General features: G+C 48.8%; 10 protein-coding genes across 10 annotated transcripts; 5 read left to right on the top strand and 5 right to left on the bottom strand.

The window, feature by feature from the left end:
• Positions 1–722: 722 nt before the first annotated feature.
• On the bottom strand, positions 723–2,453 carry CCOS01_12786 (histidine acid phosphatase; the record flags this gene model as incomplete). The annotated part of the gene is made up of 4 exons (XM_060460934.1): positions 723–1,827; positions 1,885–2,033; positions 2,098–2,231; positions 2,297–2,453. 4 exons carry the CDS (start codon positions 2,451–2,453, stop codon positions 723–725), a joined length of 1,545 nt encoding a protein of 514 aa, XP_060308136.1.
• A 1,212-nt stretch (positions 2,454–3,665) lies between these two features.
• CCOS01_12785 (uncharacterized protein) lies at positions 3,666–4,865 on the bottom strand (the record flags this gene model as incomplete). Its single annotated transcript, XM_060460933.1, has 1 exon — positions 3,666–4,865. One exon carries the CDS (start codon positions 4,863–4,865, stop codon positions 3,666–3,668), a length of 1,200 nt encoding a protein of 399 aa, XP_060308135.1.
• A 2,300-nt stretch (positions 4,866–7,165) lies between these two features.
• Positions 7,166–8,232, top strand: CCOS01_12784 (2,3-dihydroxybenzoate decarboxylase; the record flags this gene model as incomplete). Its single annotated transcript, XM_060460932.1, has 2 exons — positions 7,166–7,467; positions 7,524–8,232. The coding sequence occupies 2 exons, from the start codon at positions 7,166–7,168 to the stop codon at positions 8,230–8,232; spliced, it is 1,011 nt and encodes a 336-aa protein (XP_060308134.1).
• Positions 8,233–8,949: 717 nt separating this feature from the next.
• Positions 8,950–11,402, top strand: CCOS01_12783 (uncharacterized protein; the record flags this gene model as incomplete). The annotated part of the gene is made up of 6 exons (XM_060460931.1): positions 8,950–9,323; positions 9,378–9,451; positions 9,529–9,743; positions 9,796–10,253; positions 10,333–10,875; positions 10,958–11,402. 6 exons carry the CDS (start codon positions 8,950–8,952, stop codon positions 11,400–11,402), a joined length of 2,109 nt encoding a protein of 702 aa, XP_060308133.1.
• Positions 11,403–12,235: 833 nt separating this feature from the next.
• Positions 12,236–12,748, bottom strand: CCOS01_12782 (uncharacterized protein; the record flags this gene model as incomplete). The annotated part of the gene is made up of 1 exon (XM_060460930.1): positions 12,236–12,748. The coding sequence occupies one exon, from the start codon at positions 12,746–12,748 to the stop codon at positions 12,236–12,238; it is 513 nt and encodes a 170-aa protein (XP_060308132.1).
• Positions 12,749–13,766: 1,018 nt separating this feature from the next.
• CCOS01_12781 (uncharacterized protein) lies at positions 13,767–14,189 on the bottom strand (the record flags this gene model as incomplete). The annotated part of the gene is made up of 2 exons (XM_060460929.1): positions 13,767–13,918; positions 14,012–14,189. 2 exons carry the CDS (start codon positions 14,187–14,189, stop codon positions 13,767–13,769), a joined length of 330 nt encoding a protein of 109 aa, XP_060308131.1.
• Positions 14,190–16,182: 1,993 nt separating this feature from the next.
• On the top strand, positions 16,183–18,112 carry CCOS01_12780 (uncharacterized protein; the record flags this gene model as incomplete). The annotated part of the gene is made up of 5 exons (XM_060460928.1): positions 16,183–16,623; positions 16,677–17,024; positions 17,070–17,346; positions 17,411–17,869; positions 17,922–18,112. 5 exons carry the CDS (start codon positions 16,183–16,185, stop codon positions 18,110–18,112), a joined length of 1,716 nt encoding a protein of 571 aa, XP_060308130.1.
• Positions 18,113–18,308: 196 nt separating this feature from the next.
• Positions 18,309–19,917, bottom strand: CCOS01_12779 (kynureninase 2; the record flags this gene model as incomplete). The annotated part of the gene is made up of 3 exons (XM_060460927.1): positions 18,309–19,196; positions 19,248–19,651; positions 19,731–19,917. 3 exons carry the CDS (start codon positions 19,915–19,917, stop codon positions 18,309–18,311), a joined length of 1,479 nt encoding a protein of 492 aa, XP_060308129.1.
• A 520-nt stretch (positions 19,918–20,437) lies between these two features.
• On the top strand, positions 20,438–21,806 carry CCOS01_12778 (indoleamine 2,3-dioxygenase; the record flags this gene model as incomplete). The annotated part of the gene is made up of 2 exons (XM_060460926.1): positions 20,438–20,764; positions 20,814–21,806. The coding sequence occupies 2 exons, from the start codon at positions 20,438–20,440 to the stop codon at positions 21,804–21,806; spliced, it is 1,320 nt and encodes a 439-aa protein (XP_060308128.1).
• A 998-nt stretch (positions 21,807–22,804) lies between these two features.
• On the top strand, positions 22,805–25,596 carry CCOS01_12777 (fungal specific transcription factor domain-containing protein; the record flags this gene model as incomplete). The annotated part of the gene is made up of 7 exons (XM_060460925.1): positions 22,805–22,941; positions 23,248–23,395; positions 23,831–24,070; positions 24,345–24,367; positions 24,447–24,574; positions 24,776–24,986; positions 25,041–25,596. The coding sequence occupies 7 exons, from the start codon at positions 22,805–22,807 to the stop codon at positions 25,594–25,596; spliced, it is 1,443 nt and encodes a 480-aa protein (XP_060308127.1).
• Positions 25,597–26,774: the final 1,178 nt, after the last annotated feature.

Here is a 26,774-nt window from a genome sequence, read left to right as displayed (position 1 = left end):
AGAACGTCCCTCTTCACTCTATAGGGAGTTGGGATCTTTTGCCTTGCAACTTTGTTGGAGTCATCTGGCAGAGACGAAATATCACGGAAAGACAACAAGCGGGAGGAGCATGGTAAGACTTGAAAAGAGAAGCCCGAACAGTCGAAAGCTATGAACTCAAGGCGTATTGACCTGTTGACGAGTGGGTGACTGTGACTTGAATATTACTTCAATGTTTGGGTTAGCCGGTATGCTGATTGGGTATAAACTTGCATCGCCAACGGCAAGGTAACGCGAGTTGAGGGACGTTTTCTACACCATCGAAGTTATGCATATCAAAGGACTAATGCAGAGGCCAGTCGAAGTTTCATCGCTCTTCACGTTAAGCTCGTTGGGCGGAGGACATGTTGACAAGATAGCATCCACAGCAAGAATATTGTATGAATGATGGCTACAGCACTTAACAGTTCTCAAGCCCATTATCTAGCATCAATTCCCAAAATACAGTTTGCTTTTTGTAGGTCATGGAAGCTCACGGAACAAACGCTTATGATGCGAAATACGAGGAGTAGAGGGTTTGAATATCGCCTTTCACTTGACAATAAGGATATAAGACCGTGAAGCATCTCAACAGTGATGCTAAACTTTTGGAGATATTATTTGAATATACAAAAAATTCAAGATATTCTAATCACATTGAAATGAAATAAGCTTGTCTAGATTTGGTCCTAACCGTCTCGTCCTCAAGGAGCGACATGGCTCAACCAAGCGCTGCTAAGATCGGTGTAGAAACTTGCACCTCTCACCTTTGTTGGTGCTCCAGGTGTGGTTACGTTGCAGTTCTGGATCCAATTACCTTGGTTCTCAAGCTTCGTGGCGACGTATTGCTTGTAATCCTCCAGCCGACAAGAAGAACCAGGACCGCTGCTGCAAGTAGGTATCGGGTAGACAGCATCATTGAGACGAATGCGAATATATGTCGTATTCCAGGTGTCTTGGATTGGGGGCGATGGCTGCGTGCAGGTTGATCTTCTGTTCGTTGGATTCCGGCGGGCAACATTGGTGAAGTTGCCATGTGTAGCGTTTCTAGCCCCGGCACAGTTCAATCTCTCAAATGCAATAGTTCCCCGCATTGTTGTAAAGCGAGAGCTGACGAATTGACGGCCATCGTCCTTATGCGTACTTGAAAGAGGCTGCTGCTTGTCAAATACCCCTGAGGCGGCCACTAACTGGTTGAGCTGTCCATCGTTGAGGAAGGAGACGAGAAGCTTTGGTAAATTGAAAGTGGTCCCATCTTTGCGCCTGCCGGTGACCGAAGGCCCCTGAACAAATATGTCCATCAATGCGTTTAGGTAGGGGGTCATCATGGTCTGAGGCACATCGGTACCAAGGCCGACTCCGTAGTAGTAGCGAAGGTCTTGGAAGTACTCGTACTGGAGGTATTCTTCGTCCGAAAAGATATCACACCAAGGTGAGAGACGGCCGGTGATCTGACTTTCGAAACCACAAAGATAAGGTATTTGCGACACATCACTTTGCGTAAGTGTGAGGTTTCCATCGATGAGTGCTTGCAGGCGTGTTAGGATTGGAGGAATGTAGACGTTGTTCCACGCAGTCACGTAGTCGCCTCCCTCCGTATCCTTGAAAGCTGGGCACATATCAGAAGGCGCTAATGAGTCGCCAATGCCAGCGGCAAAGCCTTTAGATGTCACGGACACGATATCACCGAGCAAGGTGGCATTGGTTCCCAAGAAACCGCGAACAAACAACTTGGCAGTCTGTAGGACTCGAGAGTAGTTGTTAGCCCAGACCATGAAGTCTTCGCCTTCAGTGTAGAGGCCCGGATATCTAACTCGATTAGCACAGGTGTTCTGTTGGGTTTGGATGCTATTGAGCAGAACTCACCTGGTTCGCAAAGTGTATCCAAGATCGTGAGCCTCTTTGTAGCCCGTTGGACTCAAGTTAGCGATTTGAGAGGATGGATTAGTTAGCGCTGTTTGCCACCGCGGCAAAAAGCTCAAGCTGCCAGAGGCAGTATAGTTTCCAGCATGAAACTACACAATCAAGTTTCAGCTATAAATGAATATGCTTTAGATGGCAGACAAAGATATTACTAACTCGTTCCTGCATTGAGACCCATCCATTGTAAGCGCCAGTATCTGGGTATCTCGATCCATGCCGAGAAACATACGCCGCTTGATCAACGTAACAATTCTCCGGAATTTCGGATGAGATCTCGTTGACGTTGGGTCCTAATAAGCGATCGAAAGTAAGCGACGCTGAAGCATCGAGTCGAAGGGCAAATAGATATATGTACCTGCGAACCAAGGACCGTTTGCGCCCAAGTGTTCAAGAGGGTGCTCAGCAGATTCACTGGCCGGTAAATTGATGTCTTGAATTGGCGCAAGGAGTCTCGAACTTCCCTCAACCAGGATTGCCGTAAGGCATACCAAGCCAAGCTTGATGGGTGCCATTGTAGTCCCTTTTCTGTGCCGTGCAACAAGAGATGTTTGCATTCGACATAAGCTGCCAATTCCTTGTTATATACAATCATAATTGGCCATCGGCCCGGTCATTACCGGCCACGTGCTCTTATCATGTTGTTTACCTTCATTCGTCTTGCGTGGGCCATTGTGCTCATTTCAGCAGGGTGTCATTGGCACCGTCAGGCACGTGATGAATGCATCAATGTGATTTGACAACCAGCTTGAAGTTGTGGGGAGCAAACGGGGATGGAATTCCAGAAAAGACGCTTTCTCCGTACGTACTTCCACTAGCGTTGCCGACCGCCCTTACCCCAGCCCCCGGGCCAGTTCCCGAAGCGGCGGAGACATTACGACAAACAGTCAAGAGACGGTATGACAACAGAAAGTTGCTTAAAACGTGGTTTCTTTGCGGAATTGGAAAACGTTGATACCCAATCACGACCACTCCGCAGGATCACACTCAAGAGCAGATACTAAAGGACGAATGAACGACTAATAACTTGAAGGGGACATATGGTCACGTAGTCTATCTAATGGTTGACCAATAATCTGGATGGCATCGAAATGCTGATGCGGTAGTGTTGAAGAAATATGAACATTCGGAAAGATGAGAGACGGAAAGGAGATGAAAACCCACGAGTGACGCCAAGTTCAGCCTCACAAGCATCCGCCGGCTGAGACATTTGTCCGACCGTTATTGATAAGTCGTCAACATTTCGTTAGAGACTGAAATCTATCCTCAAGCATGATTAACAGAAACAGATCTAGATTTGAAGTGTCAATGCATTTCAGGAAATAGGAAAAGTTGGGCCAGAAATTATTGGCATCGACCTATCGGGTCATATGTAACCGAATCAAGTCACAGGGTTTTCTCAACATTGATGAGTTGTTTCTTATAGACTTGATTACATACTCATCACTGAATCACGCGAAACGATTCGCGGTTTGAACGATCTGGAGCTTCGCAAAAATAGCCGATGACAACCCACTATATTGCTAGGCGGGTTACATGATAAATGTTACGAAGAAATTTCTAGTACATGAGCTCGAACACTAAGATGCTTCTAGGAAGATTACTATCTATAGTTTGTAAGAGCTACGTAACCAGAAATCTCGGAAGCACTTGTATTGGAGAGTTCATGGTTCCACGAATCAATTGATTAAATCCAACATTGTGTGCTTGCTTCAGCTCGCCCCTCCCTAGGTATGGTAAGTGGGTATATCCACTACACCATTAGCAACGTAGTTGTAGCAATCTCCAGAGCAGCCAACATTTCCCCCGTTCGTGAGAAGAAGTTTAGGGTTTCCGTTTGAGGGGCCAGACTGAGGGGTGGCGATGATCCGAAGTTCTCTGGAGTAAGCTGACCACTGCCCGACGTTGACTACCTTCCAACCGTTTGGATCGACGACATCGCTGTTCACAAACACCTCCTCACGGCTACTTCCGTTGGCGATGAAAACACCACTCGTGCCATTTGTTCCAGGCTCCGTAGTCCAGATGACGAACGGGCTCCCGTTAGGATTCAGCTGGCCGTCACCAGGAATAATGGGCTGAAGTTCGGCAGAGCCAAAGTTCAGGGGAGAGTCGGAGACCTTGTAGTAGACTGGACATCCGCCAGCGATAGGGCCGCCACAGTATTCAAAAGTCATGACATACTTTTGTGAGATGGGGCTATATGCCACTGTAGCCATGCCGGGCCGCACTCCTGCATCTGCCTGGGCGACGTCATCGACTTCATCGCTCCATTGACGCAGGTCTTTGGTTGTTTTGTGAGAAAGCTTTTGGTTGTGATCGGGATCCACTTGAGTGGAATAATAACACACAAGTTCTCCTTTATGCATCAGCAAGAAAGGTTCCCAGACTGCCTTGTCCCCCCGGGCGATTGTCTCCGGACCAGGGCCGTAGACTATATGGCTGACAAATGCCCACGCCTTTCCTTGATCGGTGCTGGCATACAAATCAATGTACGCCTGTGAGAGGTTACGTGGCGTAGAGACACCGGCCAGGAGAATGGTGCCTTGCGGAAACCCCCCCAATGGCTGTGGAAGCTCGTAAAGGAATGGCTGATACCAGTTTCCCCAGCCATTGACCTGATCGTCGACTCTGGAGAAAGCAGTGAACGACGCTCCACCATCTTCTGACTTGTAGATGGGAAAGTAAGTCAAAGTTGCCGCGGGGTCATAGTCTTCCCAAGACAGAAGAAGAGACTGGTCAGGCAGCTGGAGAGTTCGGCCGTATAGAGTTCTCCAGCTAGTCGCGGTCTGCTCTGGATAGAACACGCCATTGTTGTTGAAATTGCTCCAAGGCTTAGGTACGGCAGTGTTCGATATCTGGGCTGCCAAGCTCGCAGTGGCTAAAACTGCAATAACCGAAGCCTGGATGATAGTGAACCCCATCATTAGAGAGGAAGGTAGGACGATTCTTGCGATGAACAAAAAATATTGGGTCGCGATTTAAGTTGCTGACAAAATTGTTGGAATGGTGCTGGGCAGTGAGGTCAACTTTGGGAAATACTTTGGGTCTATTATATAGTCGGCCTCATCATTGTCATGTTGCCGTACTCCGGATCCATGACTACGGAGGCTACTATTGTGGAGGATCTAGGGTCGTGGTCACCTGTAGATGGAGATACGCCCATTGTTAGAATTACAGGCAACTTGCAGTTGGAGAACGAAACCATTTTGCAGTTCGCGGCGTAAGCACCAATCAACCCAAGTGTTTTCCGATGCTTAGGCCCCATTCCTCGTATCTAGACAAAACGCTTTGGCCTGGTAGTTTAAGCCGCTGAAGATCGACAGCGGGGAAACGAATTCCTACATCGCCTGCATTAGCCCCTCGGTCATAGTAGTAGCGAAACATATTAACATGCCAATCAATCAGAACAGCGCATTTCCGATGCCTGTGTCGTTAAAATATTTGGCTCGTCGCGATCCAATCGCAAAACATTTGTTTTCGAATCAATGCGGACAGCATGCATCATCTCCGTTGTTCATCATCATGCGAGCCATTGTGCCACCTCAGATGAGTAAACCTCGAGGTCATACAACGCGTGTGAACGATGCAAGCTCCTGTGCCACATTCCTCGTAACGATGGTTTGGATCCACTCTCAACCACTGAGGGGTTTGAGATTATCCTGGACGAGTTTGAGAGGTATCTCCACGACCTCATAAGCTTGTAATTGTCTTCTTTTGGGAGACAACTCTTATAATGCCCTCGCTTCGGATGTTCAAACAGTATGTTGCCGGCGCGAGCATGCGAGATGCATATTACCAGAAACAGGAACGTTAAATAGCAAGTAGCAGCCATGCGTACCCACTATGATGGCTTGATACACAAAAGTGGCCTCGAACTGCGTGTTGACTATTTCCAACACAAGTCTCTAGTACATTGATACTCTAGGTTTCCACTATCGTTTCTGTAGGATATGGGCATGAATTACTTCACAAAAGTCGATGCCAATAAGAGAAGACAAATTAGCCAAATATGTGTACATTGTAACAATGGACCTCAAAGTCTCTCTGCTGGCTTGTATAGTGGAATCCAACGAACAAGGGCCGGAGACATCTTTCGCGCAATATATGAGCTTTGAGGCAACAATGCAACAAGATCAAGTATGTAGAAAATGATTCTGGAAACCGCCTGAAGTGTTTTATAAGCCAAAAGAATGATGTAGTTTGCATGTAATCGCCGCGTAGAATCTTGAACAATGGCGATACTGTTGCAGCTACAAACCCAAAAAGCAGGAAGCAATCATTCTCTTACTTCCCTGGAGGCAATCTCACGGGTGCATTTGCTTCTCTAGCCGCTGTTACAATGTATAGCGTATTGACTATCACGGCCTTCAGGTTCCCGCGCTGAACAAAACCGCGATTCCGCGACACCATTCACCGAGTAGCCAGCCAAATTCATGGGATCATGCAGGTAGGTACAGGTAGTCACGTCACTAAGCTGCCAACGGCTGGAATGCTCAATTGTGGCGGGGGAGCGATCAGTAGTGCATTATCCGACGTCGTTGAGAAGATTGGGATTAGCTCTTTCATAAATGCACATCCGAGCGGCTAGATGCGGAGATGCTGCAAATATCAGACCTGTCGGCTACGGGCCACCTTAAAGTAAGCAGCTTTTGTTTCGGCTAGGCGGGTTCAGCATCGCTCATGGCCACCATCGGCTAAGGTCCCCTAGATAAGCCGCACGTGAACTTGGTGGCTTAAGTGCTTGGGTAGATGGGAAGGTAGTCGTATCCGCTCTGAGCCCGCACTGTGTCGTAGACCCAAACTTTGGCTGTAGTCGGCCAGCTCTCCAAAAGTACATATCCGCTGCACACATACCTAGTAGTTCCGAAAGGACAGGCGATAGATCTTCACTATGACTGTTGTACCTAAGGTATAGGCCTAATGCTATCTATTCCGATGCGGGCGGTGGGATGAAACCGAGCGGCCCGGTACGCGACAGTGTGCCTTGCTCGAAGCCGTCGTCTTATGCTCCGGATCAAGAGGGCCATCTATCTTTGTGCCTATGATCGACTCGAGATTTAAACACCCGCCGAACCCCAAGAATCTATCAGATGCGGAAGTATCTTAATTCCTTTGCACCTTTGACTACCTGCGCTTGATTCATCTCCCTCAGCTCCTCGTCACACAAGTAGCCCGACTGTGCTCTCATCAGCTCAACAACTTGTAACCCCGCAAATCCGCCATTATGCTCGGAAAAATTGCTCTCGAGGAAGCCTTTGCCCTCCCACGGTTTCAAGAGAAAACACGTTGGTGGGCAGGACTCTTTGCCATCGACCCTGAGAAGCACGCAGCTGAAATCTCCGATGTCGCGGACATTCGGCTCAACTACATGGATAAACACGGTGTTGGGTTCACCATTCTATCGTACACAGCACCTGGGATCCAGGACATCTGGGATCCGAAGGAAGCACAGCTGTTGGCCAAAGAGATCAATGATTACATTGCTCCCGAGGTTAAGAAACACCCTGAACGTTTCGGCGCGTTTGCGTGAGTCATCCGTCTTTAGAAAGCACTTGAACTATTCTGTGGCTAACCTGTGCCAGAACCCTTTCTATGCATGACCCCAAGGAAGCTGCCGAAGAGTTAAGGCGTTGTGTAACTGAGTACGGCTTTTTGGGCGCGCTTGTCAATGACACTCAGCGGGCAGGCCCTGATGGCGACGACATGATCTTCTACGACGGCCCGGAGTGGGATGTTTTCTGGTCTACAGTGACCGAACTTGATGTTCCTTTCTACCTGCACCCAAGAAATCCCACCGGAACGATTCACGAAAAGCTATGGGCAAAGCGCTCGTGGCTCATTGGACCTCCATTGAGCTTTTCGCAGGGAGTCAGTCTGCACGTCCTTGGAATGGTCACAAATGGCGTTTTCGATCGCCATCCCAAGCTTCAAATTATATTGGGCCATCTAGGAGAGAAGATACCATTCGACATGTGGCGCATCAACCACTGGTTTGAGGACGTGAAGAAGCCGCTGGGGCTGTCTTGCAAGCGAACTATCCGCGAGTACTTTGCAAGCAATTTGTGGATCACGACCAGTGGGCATTTTTCCACCACGACTCTTCAGTTCTGCATGGCTGAAGTAGGAGCGGATCGCATATTGTTTTCGATTGACTACCCTTTTGAGTCCTTCTCGGATGGATGCGATTGGTATGATGCTCTTCCCATCAATGATAACGACAAGAAGAAGATTGGGCGGGACAACGCCAAGCAACTGTTCAAGCTGCCGGGATTCAAGGACAGTGAGGCGTAAAGCCAATACTCAAATGAAGCTTTGTAGGTGAGACTAGACATGGACGTAAAGGCGAGGCAGTGGATACAGCGTCGCTTTGCAAACGGCCTATCAATCACAATTGATAATTTCAAAATACCAGATACGATTCTGTAGTATGCATTCGTGTGTGATAGCGGGCCACTGGTAGGCATTCTGTGATTCGTAACTTCACTATTGACTGGCTACATTATTATCATTTGCCCATGGATGTAGCAAGAGTCACGAAGAATCAATTCTCGCGCATAAGAGCATCAAGCAGACTCGAGATTAAGTACTTAAGAATAGCATGATTAATGAGTGTGGAAGATTGCCGGAACAGCTACTGCTATCCGAGAGACCATTTGCGTGCGTGAGACATCGTACGGCGACCTCGAAATCATAGCTTATCAGGGCTGGTTTGTGAGGCAGCTGATCAGCAATTACTAACTAATTCTCGTTGTGCTAACATCGGAAGCCATTTAGGAACTTCCGAATGCAGCACTGTGAGCGGGGGTGGGGACGCGGGGTTCGGGGTGCAGGGTCCGGGAGCCGGCAACCGATGTGCCTACTGCAGTAAGAAACTCTCTCTTATCAGGTGATCCACACAACTGAGCAGCCCTGTTGACTTGGACTGACCGACGTCTGATCGTTTGTAGGAAGGCTTACGCATCTCCATCGCTCCACGAAAATCCTCAAGCTTCTCGTGCTCCTCACATCATGCCTCGCCCCAAAGTCCCCGAGAGCCAGCGTCAGCGTGCTGCTGAGGCCTGTAAGTTCTGCCGCGAGGCCAAGAAGAAGTGCAGCGGCACTGCACCTTGCACTCAATGTGTCCGCCGTGGTCTTGAGCCCGACTGTCGCATGACGTATCTACCCAGAGGTTCAAGAACGATAAGGCCCTCAATTACAAGGGCTAGTACTGCTGGTGGGCGAAGATCACGCGCATCCTTCGAGCACGGTTCTATCACAGTGTCAACAGCCGCTTCCGGGTCATCAAAAACTCGTCCGCGACGGCATATTGAGATTGACAAGGAGCCGTCTCCAAACCCATTCCCAATGTCTCCTTCAGTTTCTCAACAAGAATCCGAAGAACCCTGTGTTGATGCGCATCAAAGTCCCATGACACCTCCTCGAGAATCACACACCAGAGAGGGTACTCAGCCAGAATCCTCTCTCCTGGCCAATCCAAGTAGATTACTCCGGAGTGCCCACGGTGAACAAGGTAGGTAGTTATCGGGCGGTTTATTCAACCTACTATCGCGCCACTGAGATTACTGACTTTGAACGTACACATAAAAGTATTCGTTGGAGGCGCTGCAGCAATTTCGTTCCTTCAAACCGTTCGACAAGTGGTGGTGAGACAGATTGGCCCCTCACCTTTCTCTCACAATGATGGAATGGAAACGATGCTTGAGGCCGCGTCTCCGGAGGCAAGGCGGTCGATCTCATCAGATGAGGTCGTGGACTTGGGCGATCAGCAACGACTCGATTACTTGAAATGTTACTATACAATCGTAAGAGAACTTCCCTGCTCAAATTTGATTGTAACTAAGTATCTTGCCACAGACGGAAGGTCTCATCAATATTCTAGACTCTGGCGATCAAAGGGAGTTAATGTGCTTAACCGACAGCATCTCTATCGGAGTTACATCACCCTTTGACGAAAATGCTTCCGCTGACAAGGCGGCTTGGCCATCAAAACAATCATCGCACCTCTCAGATGCCATCAGGGACATGGTAATGGCAATAGGAGCACAGTGTAGCAGTGCACTAGAAGCTCAAGATCACAGCTTCACATTCTTTCGCAAAGCACAGCGACAAGCATTCTCTGGACTGCTAGAAGATCCAGACTTAGACATGGTCAGACTTTTCTTACTCATGGCATTCTATATGCTTGGGAATTGCCGCAGGAATACAGCGTATATGTACATATCCATTGCCGTAAGGGCTGCTCTTGCACTTGGCCTTCATAGTCAGACTATGTATATGTGTGAGCCGAAGTCCCATCAGTGTGGACTTTTGAAGTAAGTCATCCCAAACCGAAACACCTCTTTAAAATTTAGTCGTATCTCGCTCACATTTGCATCGCTTTAAAAGATCAAGAGTCTGGATCAGTGTGCGAATCCTAGACAAGCTAGTGAGCTCTCTCTTGGGCCGGCCTGCCGCCACGGCAGGAACGGATGCTAGGCCTCTGATCAGAGATTTGGCACCCGATTGCGACTATGGATCGAAATATCTTGTGGCAACGTGTGAGATTGTTGAAGTCATCAATGATATCAACAACATCTTATATCACGGTAAAGATGTCACGGTTCCCGTCGTGGAACAGCTTCTGGTCAATATAGATAGCTGGAAAAGGAATCTGCTCATGCCCTTGGAAGGCCCGGAAGAGCTTGAAGCTCTGGGAGACTCCATCGAAGCCAACCGAATGGCCGTTGCCAAGATCCATGTATCTTGTCTGTATTATTTTGCTGTCACACTAGCAACTCGGCCGATATTCATCTCCTCCCTCAACAGTCAAGCAGGAAACAAGATTCATCACCCGCCGCTAGCCGCGGCGTGCATCGAAGCTGCCGTGTATCTGGCACAAACGTGTGCTGACGCTCTAAAGGCTGGGCTACTCGAGAGAAGCATGTGTATCCTGAAGTAAGATTCAACCGGTTTGGTTTCAGCATCTGTGCTCTTTCTGCAAGGCTCGCTCTGAGAAAACGCTAATCATCCCACACAGAGCTTTAGTATTCTCTGCAGGACTCATTCTCGGAGTAGAGTGCTTCGCAAAGGTCAGCATCGATCTCGAGACCGATAGAGCATTTCAAGGAGCCATGGACGTTTTAAAATTTCTTGCTGGCCAAAGCCCCCAGGCCGCACATTACCTGGAAATATTGATGTCGTTGGCTACCGCCATCACAGAGCGTCGCTCAAAGTTGAATAATGCTGGAGGCAGTCGTTACGTCTCAAGGCTCTTCAGCTTGGAGAGCCTAAGCAGTGTCAGCGCTGGCAACCCGGAGGGATATACGGAGGAGGAGCCATCCTGGGCCTCAACTCGGGCTGTAACTGAACAAGGCTCTTTTGACGTTTGGCCTGGGGCTGACGGGGGGTTGTTAAACTGGAGTGAGCTCCAGTTTGACGATAGCGATCTGCACATTGACTGGCAAAGCTTAAGTGTATTTTGAGACAGCTATGTACAGATTCCTCGACAAAAGGGAAATGCCAGATCGGCAATGGTCAGAAGCTGTAGACGTTCAAGCCGTCATAATACCAGACTAAAGTTGCCCAGAAAAAGAAGAAAACAGAACAACTCCCTCACAACATTGGACTATGGGAACTTGCATCCGAAGAGACCCTGATTGAACTACGTGTTCTTACCAACAGTATAGCGGAGAAAATACAAACTATTGAAATGTGATGTGGTGGCTTGGTATAGACGTGCGCCGCCAAGGGAATTGGAATCTGATTTGGGAAGCTAGCTTCTCAGGCACACATCTTGCGGGAACCAAGATCTAATTTGCTACTCTCCATCAAATGCTTATTGCTTCAAAGTCTTGACTGTCAAGCCATGTTGCGGTTTCGTGCATTGCTGGTCATGATGAGTCGTCGAGGCTCAAGATCACTGAGTAACGCGATCTAGACAGTTAAATGCGTGTGTAGATACGACAGCTATAAGCCTCCTTCTCCATTGTTCTTTTAGACATCCTTGCTATTATTCCGAATCCAACATCCTGAGAAGCCAACCCTGACCAGCGTTGCCTCAGTTCGGTTTGATCCGTAGATATCCTTAAGAAAGTCGGCACAATGCTCCGTGTGGAACGAGTTAACAATTATGCCATCAAATGCGGTTCGTTCTTCGAAAAGGGTCCAGAATTGCTTTTTCCAAAGCATCGAACAATGGTTTAAATGGTCACGAATTGAAGTATAATAGACTTCTTGATCGCCCATTGCTTCTGCGGCTATGGGCTGCGTTAAGTTTTGACTGTAAGAGAGTATGCGTTAGTATGGACGTAATAATTCACATTGACTTGAGTAAGCATTCATTGACATACTCCGCGAAGGCATTCCAGCTATCGTCATCTTTGTATTCCGTTTCGAACTCTCTGTCGTAGCATTGTGCTGGAACCCAATAATTCAGCAGGGTATCGTACTTGCAACCCATCTTCTTCGCCTCGGCTGTGGAATTTCCGCAAGAGATATATTCGGCGTTGGAAGTGACATTATGGAAAGCCGCGATGTAGTCACTCGATGTTGGAGTTCGGATTCCCCCATCTTCTCCATCGGTGACCTTGCCGCCCGTGTTCTGGGCCATAGGACTGGGCACTAGAAGGTAGAATGCTGCGACCCATAGAACAGATGTCGCGAGGAATACGAGGACGTCTCGGAGAAGCCTGCCATGGTGTGATGTTCTTAGAGCTTGTTGTTGGCGGCGGGAGCTGTCATTCTCCATCTCGTCTTCGGTGGAAGTTCGCTTGTTAGGGTCGTCCCGAAAGCCTAAGAAAGGCTCATGGTCCTCCTGTTTTGACTCCATCGTGGCTTGTTCTGAGGACTTGTGGGGCACTTTTCAGGCTCTCGATAGCGGCCGCTTCGTCGTCGTACCTTCGTGATCGCTGATGATGTAGAGGTTAGGGAAAAAGAGAATGAAGTTCTCGCGAGATTTGAGCCTACCTTAGACTGCAAAACATCCCAGGGTTTCTCTCAGCGTCGTGCGTTTCATAAGCTCGAAACAACGGATAACATAGCCACCTCTGTTTCAGGCCCATCCAGACATTGGTGAATTTAGCGCTCGTCCCATGTTGGCACCATACATGCAATTTGGCCAACGACAAGGTCTGAGCTCGACCGCGTGCGAAACATCAATGAGACGCATGTATCGAGGCACAGAATATTTCTTAGTCCTAGTGTAAAGCGGTCTGGCAAAATTGGTGAGCCCCCAGAGATTTGAACCATCTTCTCTCCTAATGCGTCCTGAGCTCGCACTTAAGTCATTTACGGGCGTTGCTCACACTCATAAGAGACTCCACCGCCGCAGCTACCGCACCCATCCCAGTAAGAATGCCAGGGTGACCATGTATTGGTCGCGATCCCCGTGCCATCTCTCTACTGTAATTATCAACACCAACGTTGCCATTAATGTAGAGGCGGCGAAGTTGTGTCGAAAAAGTAGTTTTCTTTCGAATCGCACTACATCGCCGTATCTAGTTGTAACATCAAACTTGATTCCGTCGACTCATTAATTAAGTGGTGCGGACTCATTGCAGCTTGTAGACATGGCGAGTGCGCACGCATTAGCTGTTCGCATACAAGACATATTACATAGGTACGGCTAGCTGAAGCCGGTCACAATACTTTCACTGTGCTGAAGGCATTGATGATATCATTGGCCCCCGAAATATCCACAGCGCCAATCGACCTTAGGTGATCGACACAGGCATCTTGACATGCACTACCATGGCCAGTGCATACATTCGTCACAATGCAAAAATCAGGTATCTTTCCCCAGTCTCCTGAGCAGCACCAAGTGCAAAATGCACGTATCAAGATGTCCTTTATGCGACTGCCTCGTATCCAGAGCGAGAGTTGTGGGCAGCGCGGTTCGAGAACAGCCAGTAGATGACCATGCCGACGATGGGGAAAAGGAAGACGACGAGGCACCAGAGCACCTTGTGACTGACGGGTCGATCAGACTTGAGAACCTCAACTAAGCGGACGGAACTGTTAGCAAAGACAACATAGCTGTATGCAAACAACGGAGTATTTGGCCGTCGAGGACGCTGTTCTGGGGGAGACTCACGGAACACGATAATATCCAGTACAAGGACTATGAATCCGAGGATGCCACCACCAGTGCCATACTGCCAGGTATTGCCGTGAGCTGCTGTGCCAACAGCAGGATCGGATGCCGGCGCGGCGACAGCCAAAAGCGCGAAACAGAGCTGAAGGAGAAACTGGGCGAATACTGCGTTACGCATCGTGATTTCGTTCGTTGTCGAGAGGGTGGTGAATGTGATCAAAATTGAGAGCTTTCTGGTATGGAGGGACGTGACTCGGATTGATAGGTATTGTGATGAGCAGTGGGGTGGATGTGGGCAATAGGTAGAAGGATGTCGCAACTGATTATTCACGTGGGGAAAGCAGTTGCATTAATATTCACAACACAGCAATAGAGGTGACGTCACATGTTCGTGTCGTCTGACCAAGGTGTGCTTTGCGCTACGCCCAGACTGGTCCATCGAGATCTTGCGGAACTTTGGCGGGGTTAATGATAGGCTGAATATGCTCTGCTGACCCCTCAACGGCGGGCAAAGACAGCAAGCCACAGTAGCTTACATGTGCCTATGGCATTTTGTCTCGAATTTCTCAAAGCGGATGGTGTTCTTCGAATCGAGCTCAGGCTCGCTGATTGGCTTTCCTCTGCTCCGAAGGGCATGCTCCGAAGGTTTAGTCGCGACCCAACCTCCCGCTAGGTCGGGGCAACCCGCAAGGTGTACACGCACTTCGTCGGAGATTGATATCCGTATTGATTGTTGTTGACAAAAGTTTCGCATTCATTGAGCTTCTTGGGACCGTGGGGGCTTGATCATATGTATGCTTGTAACGCGAATCTAGTCATGGCCTTCCAGTCAGTTCAAAGACGTTTGAGATGAGCAGCTGTTCACCACAAAAGTACCTAGAGCGTACCATGATTGGCAGTCTAGTCGTTCAGCAACTTCATAAACGATGAAAAGACCAGGAAGCTACGGACTTGGGCTTAAGGCATTCGTCATGGCTCATTGACTGTGCAGTCCAGGGCTTGTATGAATTCAATAGTGTTACAGTCTCAGAGGCCACTATGCAAATATCTCGCTATGTACGATACGAAACTAACAAACAGCCCTAGAGAAAAAACTCGCGATGGATGGTACCGTGTACGATCGCGTTTGAAGCTGCAGCTAGCGAGCCAAGGTAATCGTTCTGCTGTGCCAATTGCATATCTTGGCTGGCATTGTATAGTTTCTCGCGATGAATGAGAAGGCCAGGTGCCTTGATGGGTGAGTGTTGACTTCGTGTGCTTGAAAATAGAATCAAACAATAGGAGCGGACAGACAAGGCTGAAGAGCTCGTCCCTTTCCCAGCTACCTAGTGTTCTGTACCGCCTAACTGAACGATATCGCAGATGCAGATCAAACACCTTGCGCCTGCAACTGTTTCCTAGTTTCGCGCCCTCCACAGCCCATGCAATGCCGTTGCTGACGGCCAGACTAGTCGCCTTATGTAGCGCAATGAGTCTTGTATACTTTTGCGGCTGGAAAATAATGAACTCTCATATGGTATTTCCGCCGTAAATATCTTTGAAAACCCAGCCCTCTTCATGATCATTATTGCATTTCTCTGTTTAGAGGCGGAGGCCGCAAAACATCAAATCGGTACCATGGGGTGGGTATGCTGGATGATGTGAGAATATCGATGACGTAGCCTCTGTGTCACCACACATAAACCCAAGCTCACTGCCGATGCATCAGTGCGAATGGGGAATGGATTTTGTGCATGTGATTAGGTTTTCATAGAGCCTGGAGCGCAAGGCCATTGCGTACCTCTTCCCTATCCACGAGTAGGAGCTATTCTGACTTCCTAACCTTTTGGACAGTTCCAAAAGCTCGACCGTGTTTCCTTCGCAGGCACTTTAGGAAAGCGATCATGCCTGGATTTCGAGATATCGAAGCAGCCAGCCGACGACACCGCAGAGCTTCTACCTCGAGGTCAAGGGAACAAGAAATGCTACAGCCCGCTTCCTCTTTAACTCTCCGATCCACGGCCGTCGGCATCATTGTTGGCTTCTTAATATGCCTATCCAACACGTATTTCGGACTTCGTACTGGTTTCTTAGCCATAATGAGCCTTCCTTCAACCATACTGGGCTTTGCCTTCTTCAAAATGGTCCAAGATCATTTAGCTTTCCCATTCACCCCCCAAGAACATGCGACAATGGTTGTTATTGCGAGCTCTTTGGGCTTGATGCCTTTCACCATCGGATCTGTCGGGATTTTGCCGGCCATGGAGTTCCTCACCAACGAATCGGAAAATGGCCCCTTCCGACTTGACTGGTCTCAACTCTGTGTTTGGTCCATTGGTGTCAGTATCCTGGGTGTTGCCGTGACCCTACCACTGCGAAAACGGTTTCTTGTCCAAGAGCCTTTGCCATTCCCATTTGGAACGTCGTCGGCGGCTATGATAGGATCATTACACCGGGATACTGACATTGCGGATCGAATTCTCCGCGCTCAGAATGATTTGGATAGCACTAACGACAAGCAAAAGCCATCACTTGTAGAAGACTCAGTTGATACTGACGATAGCCTTGTGCAACATGGTTGGAGCCAGAATAACAAACTCATTCTCATCACATTCTTGTTTGCGGCACTTTACGTGAGCGTCAATTTTCTTGGACCACCCTTTCGCCTCGCTGACATCAAATGCAGTCCCTCACTGCATATTTCATCCCTCAAATACGTACCGTAAATATCTTCGGCAACTATCTTGCTCGAGAATGGCTCTTTTCTCTCTCGACATCCCCAGGCTATATCTCCATTGGCTTGATTGTGCCTCCAGTCACAACCCTTTGGATCGTCGTTGGATGCTTGATTGGGTGGGGCATACTTTCACCTCTATCCAAATTCAACGGATGGGCCCCTGGCTCTGTCTCCGACTGGGAAAGCGGCTCAAGAGGTTGGATCATGTGGATAGCAGTTGCACTGATTTTAGGCGATACAGCCATCACTCTTTCGACAATGCTCCTACGTTCCTTCAATGTCTATATGCCAAACTTGCTGGGCCTCACAACATACTTGAAAAGACATCTCCGATCCGACAACGAAGAGGATACACAGCCTCTGATCAGAAGTTCATCACGGTCTAAAGCACTGCCTCTCCTTGGGTCTTTACACTACCGGGATGACAAATTAACCACCAAAGTCTATCTGATCTGGATACTAGCCGGCCTACTTCTATGCTTCGCTTCTATGATCGTCCTTTTTGGGTCTTCAGTTCCAATATTAGCCTTACTGTTGGCAGTATTCACAATCTTACCGCTAAGTCATGTTAACATTCGCTGCTACGGAGAAACGGGGACTGGAGGGGCGGCCTATATTGGTATGTGGTATTTGCTCCAACTATCTGCGGTGATAATGGCTCTAACGCTTCGGGTATGTCATAGCTAAAATCCCGCAATTTCTGTTCGCCTTCCTGATACCTTCAACAAATCCAAACGCCATTTTACTCAGCTTAGCCGTTGCTGGTGTTGTTGAAGCAAGCGTCTGGCAAGCGGCAGAGATGATGGACGAGTTCAAGATGGGACATCTTGTCAATGCGCCACCGATGTCTCTTTTCTATGGACAACTGATTGGATCGTTGGTTGGATCCGCGATATCGATGCTGGTCTACCGGCTTTACACCAACATGCTCGGCTTTCCGTCCAAAGACTTTCCCATGCCATCGGCGCACATCTTGATTTCAACAGCTCGGCTAGTATATGGCCGAGGCATGCCGCCTGGGCTACTCAAATTTGGCATAGTTGCATCGGTTTTGGGTGCTATATTCAAGATACTCAAAGATTCTAAGCGTCTTAGTAGTCGCTGGTCTCCTTGCGTACCATCCAGTGTTGCGTTAGCTGCAGGTACGTCAAGCTGCGAAGACTAAGTGGATCCCAATTCTAACTGAGAGCACAGGCATGTATATTATGCCTGAAATGATTTTGGCGCAAGGAATTGGAGGTCTGATTCATTATTATACCCTTGGGCGCTGGGGTCGAGAAAAGGAATCGCGCCTCATTTCCACGGCTACAGGCTTCATACTTGGTGAAGGCTTGTTCAGCTTAGTTACCATGATCCTACAGAGCATTGACGCGCCACATTTATAATACGTTGCGTTCCGGGATTACTATAAATCGAAACTAGCTAGATCTAACAGGCTGCCATAATGAAACGCCAAAGAGTGCCGAGACACGTTGTGGAACAAGATTTGCCAATGCGTGTTCCATGTAGATAACGAACTTTCTTTTATTAATTAGTATAGAGCCTCATTACTGTGTTGGCAGCAACTTTTCATGAAGACTTTTAAGCGATAGCTTTCCTCAGAGTGTCCATGAACTTCCATACATCCTGGAATGTGCAATACAGGGGCACCGGCGCGACACGGATAACTCCTGGCTTGCGTTTATCACAAACGATTCCTTCCTCAACAAAAGCTTCCACGACATGTTCGAGTAGGCCGTCCTTGAGCAGGACACTCAGCTGAGCACCTCTCTCGTGGGCATTCCTAGGCGTAAGAACCCTGAATGAAGGTTCGTCGGTATCGTCTGCCAAGATGCCATCAAGAAGATGCTCCGCGTACGCAGTAAGCACCAAAGACTTTGTTCGCAATTCAGCCATGGAGGTCTTGCTGAATACCGAGAGGGCACCTGATAGCGAGGCGAGATCGATGGCTGAGGGATTTGAAACTTGGAAACCACCAGCGCCAACGGTAGGGAGGAAGTTGTTGTCCATATTGAAGCGGACCGACTTGTCACCGCCGTACCAGCCCGTTAGTCTGTGGCGAAACTTGGGCTTCCCCTCGCTGGTATCGACCTTTCCGTGTCTTTCGTGGACAAATGCGCCGGCCATTGACCCTGGTCCAGCATTCTGGTACTTGTATGTACACCAGGCCGCGAAGTCAACATTCCAGTCGTGAAGCCGTAACTCGACGTTTCCAGCAGCATGAGCCAAGTCCCAACCGACTATAATGCCCTTAGACTGCGCGTATTCGGTAATTCGAGGCATGTCGAAAAGTTGGCCACTGTAGTATTGTATACCGGGAAGTAAAATGAGGGCAGTCTCCTCCGCATGTTCATCAATGGTCTTCAGAATGAGATCAGTTGAGATGTAAAAGTTCTCATCGGGCTGGATCTGGACCATCGACTTGGACGGATCCAATCCATGCCACTGAATCTGCGATTCGATCACATACTGTCTTTGTCAGCTCGGTATACGAATCGTATGTGATGACAGTCGACTCACGTGATCACTCGGAAATGGCCGCCATTCAAGGATAATTTTATGCTTCTTCTCTGTCGGTCGGTAGAAGCTGGCCATCAAAAAGTGCAGGTTTGCGGTCAAGGTATTCATCATAACAACCTCTTCGGGGAGGGCGCCGACAATGGCTGCACTTTTCTTCGCCACGTCCTCAGCCATGTCTTGCCAGCAAACAAGGGGTGAGTTTTCGAGGCCCTGGAAGTGGCCATTCACCCCAATCGATGCCCAGGTCTCCAACTGAGCGTGAATGTAGTCCTTGACTGCTTTGGGTGGAACTCCCAGCGAGTTACCACAAAAGTAGACTGATGGAGTCGCATCATCTTCGGACGACGAATGACTTCCATTGGTGCCATTGACCACATTTGCATTGCCGTTGAGAAGTTGATTGTCTTTTGGGGTAATTAGTATTGGATCTGGGATGATTGCTGTGCCACAGATTTTGTGTCACTAATTTTTGGCAGGACCTACTAGGGAGAGTTCCGGTCAAAGACTTTTTTTTGAGAGAGCCTTTCGTCGGAATGATGAACTCATTGCGCAAATACGCGAGTTTGTCTTGCGCGTCGAGCTGCTGCGCAAACGAGATGGTGTTTGCATTGGCAGGAAACTTGGCCTGGCTCCCAGAACGAATCTGCTCGGCAAATGCGTTGAAATCCATCTTAGATCGTACGACAAATTATGTCAACTTTTCTGAATGATCCGGATTCTCTCAGATATGGCACCATTCGAGGCAGAAGCAGGGCGTCTTGTTCGTCTTTGTACCTGTCCCCTCCTCATCTTACTCGAGATGGCGCATCGTCATTCCGAAAACTTCGCGAGCGGCCCCACCAACATCCGGTATCCGCTTCCGTCTCAGCCCTAGCGCTTCCGCATATAAGCGACGGTTTTCGGCTTGGTCCACTTATACCATCGGATGACAAGCGTGTCAGTGCAAGATGCATACGGAATACCGAGTAGGTACGGATACAGGTTGGCAAGCAACACGGAGACAGGGGACTTGAGACATGCAGTTCAAGAGCTACTTCTTCATCTTACCACACCCTGACTCGCATTGAACTGTTTTCTGTTCCATGCACATTATAACTCAATCAATCTCTTCTAACCCTTTTCTCTCCACGTATCGACTTCATCATAGTACGGCTATTTCGTTGTGTTATTGACATCTGAACTCCGTTAATATGTCTCCTCACGCGCTTCCTATGTTCGCAGAACAGGCACAGACAGATGTCCTTGCTTTGATGAAGAAGTACGCCATCACACAGAACGGTTTCCTGCCGGCCGACGCACCTGTCAAGGTTCTTCCGGATCCTTACTACTCACCATGGGAAACGATCGTACATCATCTCCCGGAGCTTCTCAAAGCAGGCAAGCTGCGACGAGATGTCAAAGGTCTTCCTCTTTTATCGACGAACAAGCTACGCAGTCAATCTGAGTGGAGAAGAGCTTATGTGATTTTGATCTTTCTGGCGCATGCCTACATCTGGGGCGGAGAACAGGCAGAACAGGTTGGTACTCCGTCTGACTTTACCAAGGGCCCTCTAACATCAGTTCAAGGTCTTGCCTCCAGCAGTAGCTGTCCCTCTCTTACGCGTCTCCGAGCATCTCGAAGTTCCGCCTGTCGCGACCTACGCAGGCTTGAACTTGTGGAACTTCTTATCGACCACGAACGATTTCACTGATCTGGATTCTCTTGAGTCTCTACACACTTTTACTGGCACAAAAGACGAAGCTTGGTTTTACTTAGTCTCAGTGGCCATGGAGGCCCAAGGCGCTCGAATTATGACCGACATGCTGAATGCTTTGGAGTCCATCAAGACAAGGCACTACGACACAATCACGCGGGCACTAGAAGCACTGTCTGGCAATATTCGACAGATCGGGGCTTTACTGGAAAGGATGTATGAGAAATGCGACCCGATGGTATTCTTCTACGAGATTCGTCCATTTCTGGCCGGAAGTAAAAACATGGCAGCAGCAGGCCTACCTAAAGGTGTCTTTTACGACGAAGGCAACGGTCAGGGTAGTTGGCAACAACTTCGTGGGGGAAGCAACGGACAAAGCTCTCTGATCCAATTTCTCGACATTGTTCTGGGGGTTGAGCACACATCAGAGGGCAACAGCAACCCACATGCAAGCAAGACCAACACCAGCCAAACACGAATGCCCGCTTTTCACGAGGAAGTCCGCACTTACATGCCAGGGCCACACAAACGTTTCCTCGAACACGTTGCCCGCATGGGCAGCATCCGAGAGCTTGCAAAACTACCGGTTTCGACTGTCGAGCAGCAAGACTTCTGCAATGCATACCAAGCAGCAATTCGAACGATGACAGAGTTTCGGAACAAGCATTTGCAGATTGTTACCCGCTATATCGTCCTTCCTTCGAAGAAGATGCACAGTGGCGTGAAAGTGGACTTGGCAAGCGCGTCTTCAGTGAAGGACGAACAGCTCACGGGGACAGGCGGAACGGCATTGATGCCATTCCTGAAGCAAACAAGAGACGAGACACTGCAGGCGGGACAGTTAGAGAGAGCAGAGCGGAGATGATCATTTGATGCGTCGATCCATGATATCCATAACAGTACATAGAGCCATCGAAGAGGAGCGAAATTACATAATTCAGTGCTAGACTAATGCAAGGGGATTGAAGAGTCAAACTTCCGCATGTAACCTCCATGCTCCATTCACATGAAGCCGGGTCCACAAATTGGGAAAGTTCCATCTGTATGACCGCTGTGGCCCCTTCTCAGGTGACGGGAGCGGAAGAGTGACTTCGGATCTCGGATCGCATCGCAGCTGAGCGAATAAAAAACACTAGCCATCGCAGCGGCGACGAATTTCCTGATGCTGACATGCATTTACTTCTGTTACTTCCGAAAATGTCGGTGGAAGTCTACTGTTCCCTAAACGCGCTTCTGCGATTGGAATATTCAATCCAGGCTTGCATTTTGCTTTTATCTGATAATGGTAAGATGGGGGTAGAAAATGCCCAGCCTCGACCAGAACTTTCATTTGGCCATCATACCAAGCTGCCGCTTACCGCAGTTTGATATCCCTCATGCCTTGGACTTCCCTAAACTCCACACTATAGGCGGAGTAATCGCAGTGAACCATCGTAGGGGGAAAGTAGAGAGAATGGTTAGTTAAAGGATGTTTCACCAGGAATTACTAATCATGACTGTACGGAGGAGGGGGAATACTGCCAGTCTAACAGAATATTCCGAAAAGCGAGGTTTTCGACTAATTGGGGGCCAAGCAGTGAAGTGAAAACACTCTCCAGGCAGGCATGTACGTCATCGTACTACAAGTCACGCCTGACTCACTGCAGAGTGGTGATTAGGGTAGTTTTCAACTTTCTGTGTACGATGTCCTCCTAGGATCGGAAGTGTGATGACGAGGCACCAGGTCAAGTGAGTACACTAAGGCCCCTCCTGGACGTTAGAAGTGGCTCTGTGGTGGCTAGGAGCGGCTCCAACGAATCGTGTCTACACAGTGCATCCGTCAACGTGTATATGATCGGAAGTACTGTATCATGTGCCCTGGCAATGCCAGATGTTTACCCAACCACGGCTAGCGTCGAGCAAGTTCCGCCCTCGGAAACCTTCCACGTCGGCACTGACTGGTTTCCTCCCTCCGCGTCCCGATCTTCGCTCTTCCGCATGTCTGCCCGCACAATAGCGAAGTAATTACGGCTGTATTAACACTATGGAAGATGTTTCGGGGCAAGAATCATCGCCACACGCGTATGTCCGCACAAGAGTCGCCAACGCTTGCGACAGCTGCAAGGCTCGCAAAGGTACAATTCCCATTTCGTCTCCGAATGTCTCTCACGAGCCAATTTGCTTTTGAATTTGAGCATTGTTGTGTCTACTACAGGTAGTCAGCTGAATGTGCGCGCTCCTGGCCCACAAACAGTCTCAGCGCGCACTTGCATGCTGTGTTTCGTGAATTATTATCTGAATCCTGTTCTAACCATTCCGTGTAACAGTCAAATGCGATGGCAAGTTGCCATGCAGCTACTGCTTGAGACGGCAACGTCCTTCCACGTGTCGATATTCTCCGCAACAGAGGCGAAGGGCTCCGGCGCCCCTTCTGAGAACGCCGTCTCCATCTGTGCACAATGGCCCAGATGTTCAGTCCGAGACCCGGCAATCAGTCACGTCACACGAGGCCCTCGCCGAAGAAGAGACAGAAGTCCCCCGAGAAGCACGTCTTTTGTGCGACGCCCAGGGGAAAATAAGTGCGTCCATCCCAAACAGATACATGCCTAATTCCCCAACTGATGTGTTGTAATTATGTCATCAAGTCTTCATTGGAGATTGTGCGCCGTTGTCATTCTTCCAAACTGTCCGGCAATTGGTGAACACACGCGTTGATCCGCAAGTCTTTGCGCACCAGACTGAAAATCCACCTTTTCGACCGCCGGTTCATCATTCCGGAAATGGCGAGCCCATTCTCCAACTTACGACAATATCGGGTGCCGTTCTAAGGTACCATGAAGTGGTGAGACCTCCTCCTTGTTTGGCTACGGTGTGCTCAACTTTGATAACCAATCCTACGTAATCTCACAGACCAGTGGTCTAGTTGATCTGTTTGGACATGCGCAGCTCGTCAGCGAAATCAAGTCTTGGGCTCGTCAGAACCATAGACTACAAGACGCAGTATCCGCCACTCATTATCTCGTTCTTGCCATAGGCTACCAGTCTTCCGAGGAAGACCTTGCATCTTCCTACTTTGAATATGCGCGCAACATCGCCCTTGCAAATCTCAGCGGGAACATCAATGTCCCAACCATTCAGACGTTCATTCTAGTTACTGTCTATATGCTCGGTTCATGCCAGATGAATGGGGCATTCCTATTCTTCGGTATGTCACCAGGAGAACTATCAGTCATGACAGTACTTAGAGTGGTTCATACTCATCACAAGGCAAACTTGCAGGCATCGCAGTGAGAGCAGCTTACTCGATTGGGATCCACCGCACCGAGATCAACTCTCGATTTGGTGCGGATGTTCATAGAGAGCGGTAGAAACCCCCTTCGTTACCCTGTCACTAACACAAACTGCTAATGCTCATACTTGGTAGGGATCGCCTGTGGAAGAGCCTGCGTGTCTTGGATCTCTTCTTAAGTACATCAATGGGCCGGCCACCTGCAACATCTGACGTGGATTGCACTGTACCCTACAGGGAGTTGGACGATAAGGGACAAGAAATCTTCGATCTACTCAATGCCTCAGCGCAAATATTCTTGATCACTGAAGGCATCGTCGTAGAGGTCTACTCGAGAAGGAAGGTTTCATATCAATTGACCGAGGGTATCTCACGACAGCTACGAGACTGGTCAATTCGGTGGTTACAGAGGCTAAAGGACACTGTTTCCGACACTCGATCTGACCATGAAGGAAAAAAGGTGACAGGAGCATGCCAAGTCCTTTGTTCCTACTACTACGGTCAGTTTCCCTGGCGACTTTCCGTCCAGCACTACGATCCAAAGAGATGATACTGATGTTATACAGCGGTAATCTTAGTCTCACGACCTTTCCTAATGTATGAATTGCACAAGCGACTAGCCGACGGGGTTGCCGAGACACCAACGACAACTTCAGGTCTGACTTCTGGCAAGTCGAAACTTGCTGATGCGTGTATCGATGCCGCAAGCTTCATGGTCGACATTTTAGTCGGCTTAGTCGAGAAAGGGGTTCTAATAGGGCACATGCCTTTAGTCGTGTGAGTGATCATATCGATGCAGTGATTTCGAACCTGGCTTATTCATTTCTGTAGCTCTTGGTTATTTGCTTCATCTCTTATCTTGGGCGTGGGCCTCCTCGGATCCTTTGGCCGCATTTTGGAAAAGTACACGCGAAATTCTATATTGGTGCTAGAACATTTTGCGAAAATCGATGCCCACGCCTCACAATACTCGCTCATTGCAAAGTCATTACTCAACGCTGCTCTTGAGTATTTGGAAAAGAAGGAACTCAGAGAGCGTATGCAGCGTACTGAAAGCTCGTCACAGCTTTTCGGGCTTGTCCCGCGAGAAAGCACTGAAAGCATCCACAACATCCAAGCTTCAGCTACTGAGGCCAGTCCGAATACAAGCACGGATGGAAGCCTCCTGTCGAAGACAAATAACTCCGCCTCTGGCTTTTTTGGACTTGGTTCGCCATCTTTTGTGGACGTAGACGCGTCCCTCTTAAGCCTTTCATCCTCCTTACCCAGAACGCCGGATTTATCTATGCTTGATGGAAGAAACGAGATGGACCATGGGTTTGGGGATCTGAACTTGTTCCAGCTCCTCGACGGCGACGGACACATTGATCTTGGACCTTATATCTAATAAAATTATCATTGGAAAGCTCTTCCGAATTTTACTTGAGATTTCGTGGGGCGTTGGAAATCTTGGTACAAAGGCTGGGGCCAAAAGAAGATTCAAAGATTATTGTTCAAAGGTTATTCTTTTCTATCGTTCTGGAGCGCTCTGATTCAACGTGACTCTTGACAGCCTGACTGCCGTCTCAAGAAGAAGGCAAGACAGTTATAAATCTAGTTGGCCCGATTGAACACTTGCACATACGGACTATGACCCCGAAGAACTTACTCCTACTGGCTCGGCTTCTTCCAGTGGCTGATTTTGCCTCGCTCCACACCTCTACAATAGTATGGGATGGATACGGACACTCTATTTGGTATCAACGGCCAACAGGAGTCACATACAGGTAAATGTAGAATATCCGTACGCTACCTTAAGCTAGCCTGCACATCCTAACTTAACGCACCACAATCTGAGGACACCATATGTTTCGCAAGCTACCTCCAAGCTCGAGTTGAGATGCATGATATCGAGATACCTTCACCTCATTGCACCAGACGTGTCTGAAATTGAATTCACTGTGTCACTAGGAGGAGCGATGTCTAGCAGCACGCTTTGATTCATAGAATTGTTAGCGCACACCGTGGAACAGTGCCATTGAAGTCGCTAGCTTTCTCTTGCTGCACGAGATACAGCGCAAAACTTTTCACAGAGGCCTGGGTGGATTGCACGCTGGGTGGCTTGATTCACTTGATGGGTTACGAAAAGAGTCTCTTTAGGAATATCTCGCCTAACGGGGACGTGCTCCTCCTTCTGGATGGATCCCTTGACCAATGTTCGGCCTAGGCACAATTTGGTAGCGTTACGTAGTACTTGGTGGCAGCTTAGCTAGAGGGCTTCGACGCCTGACAAATACGTGTTAACCACAGCTGCAGGGGCGCTACAGCCGAGCAAGCCGCTCGGTTCCGTTCCTAGGCATTGGCCTCGATTTAAACTTCGTCACCCTTTCCGACTGGCGTCCCACAACGAGAGTCTGCGCAACTTCCCACTCATGTTGATGCCACCGTCAGTTGTACTGCAGTGTGATGGATGAGCGCATCGGCTTCTGAAAAACGTACCCAAAAAAGCGCTCATAACGGGACATCTCGCATGTCTTTCAATTCCTGGTCGGCCCCCAATCGCCCCCCCTGTACATACCCGTTCCC

The sequence above is a fragment of the Colletotrichum costaricense genome (assembly GCF_030867565.1).
Source record: "Colletotrichum costaricense strain IMI 309622 chromosome Unknown Scaffold_16.1, whole genome shotgun sequence".
NCBI lineage: Eukaryota > Fungi > Ascomycota > Sordariomycetes > Glomerellales > Glomerellaceae > Colletotrichum > Colletotrichum costaricense.
Note: the sequence above shows the minus strand (reverse complement) of the source record. Positions and strands in the feature narration are given on the sequence as shown.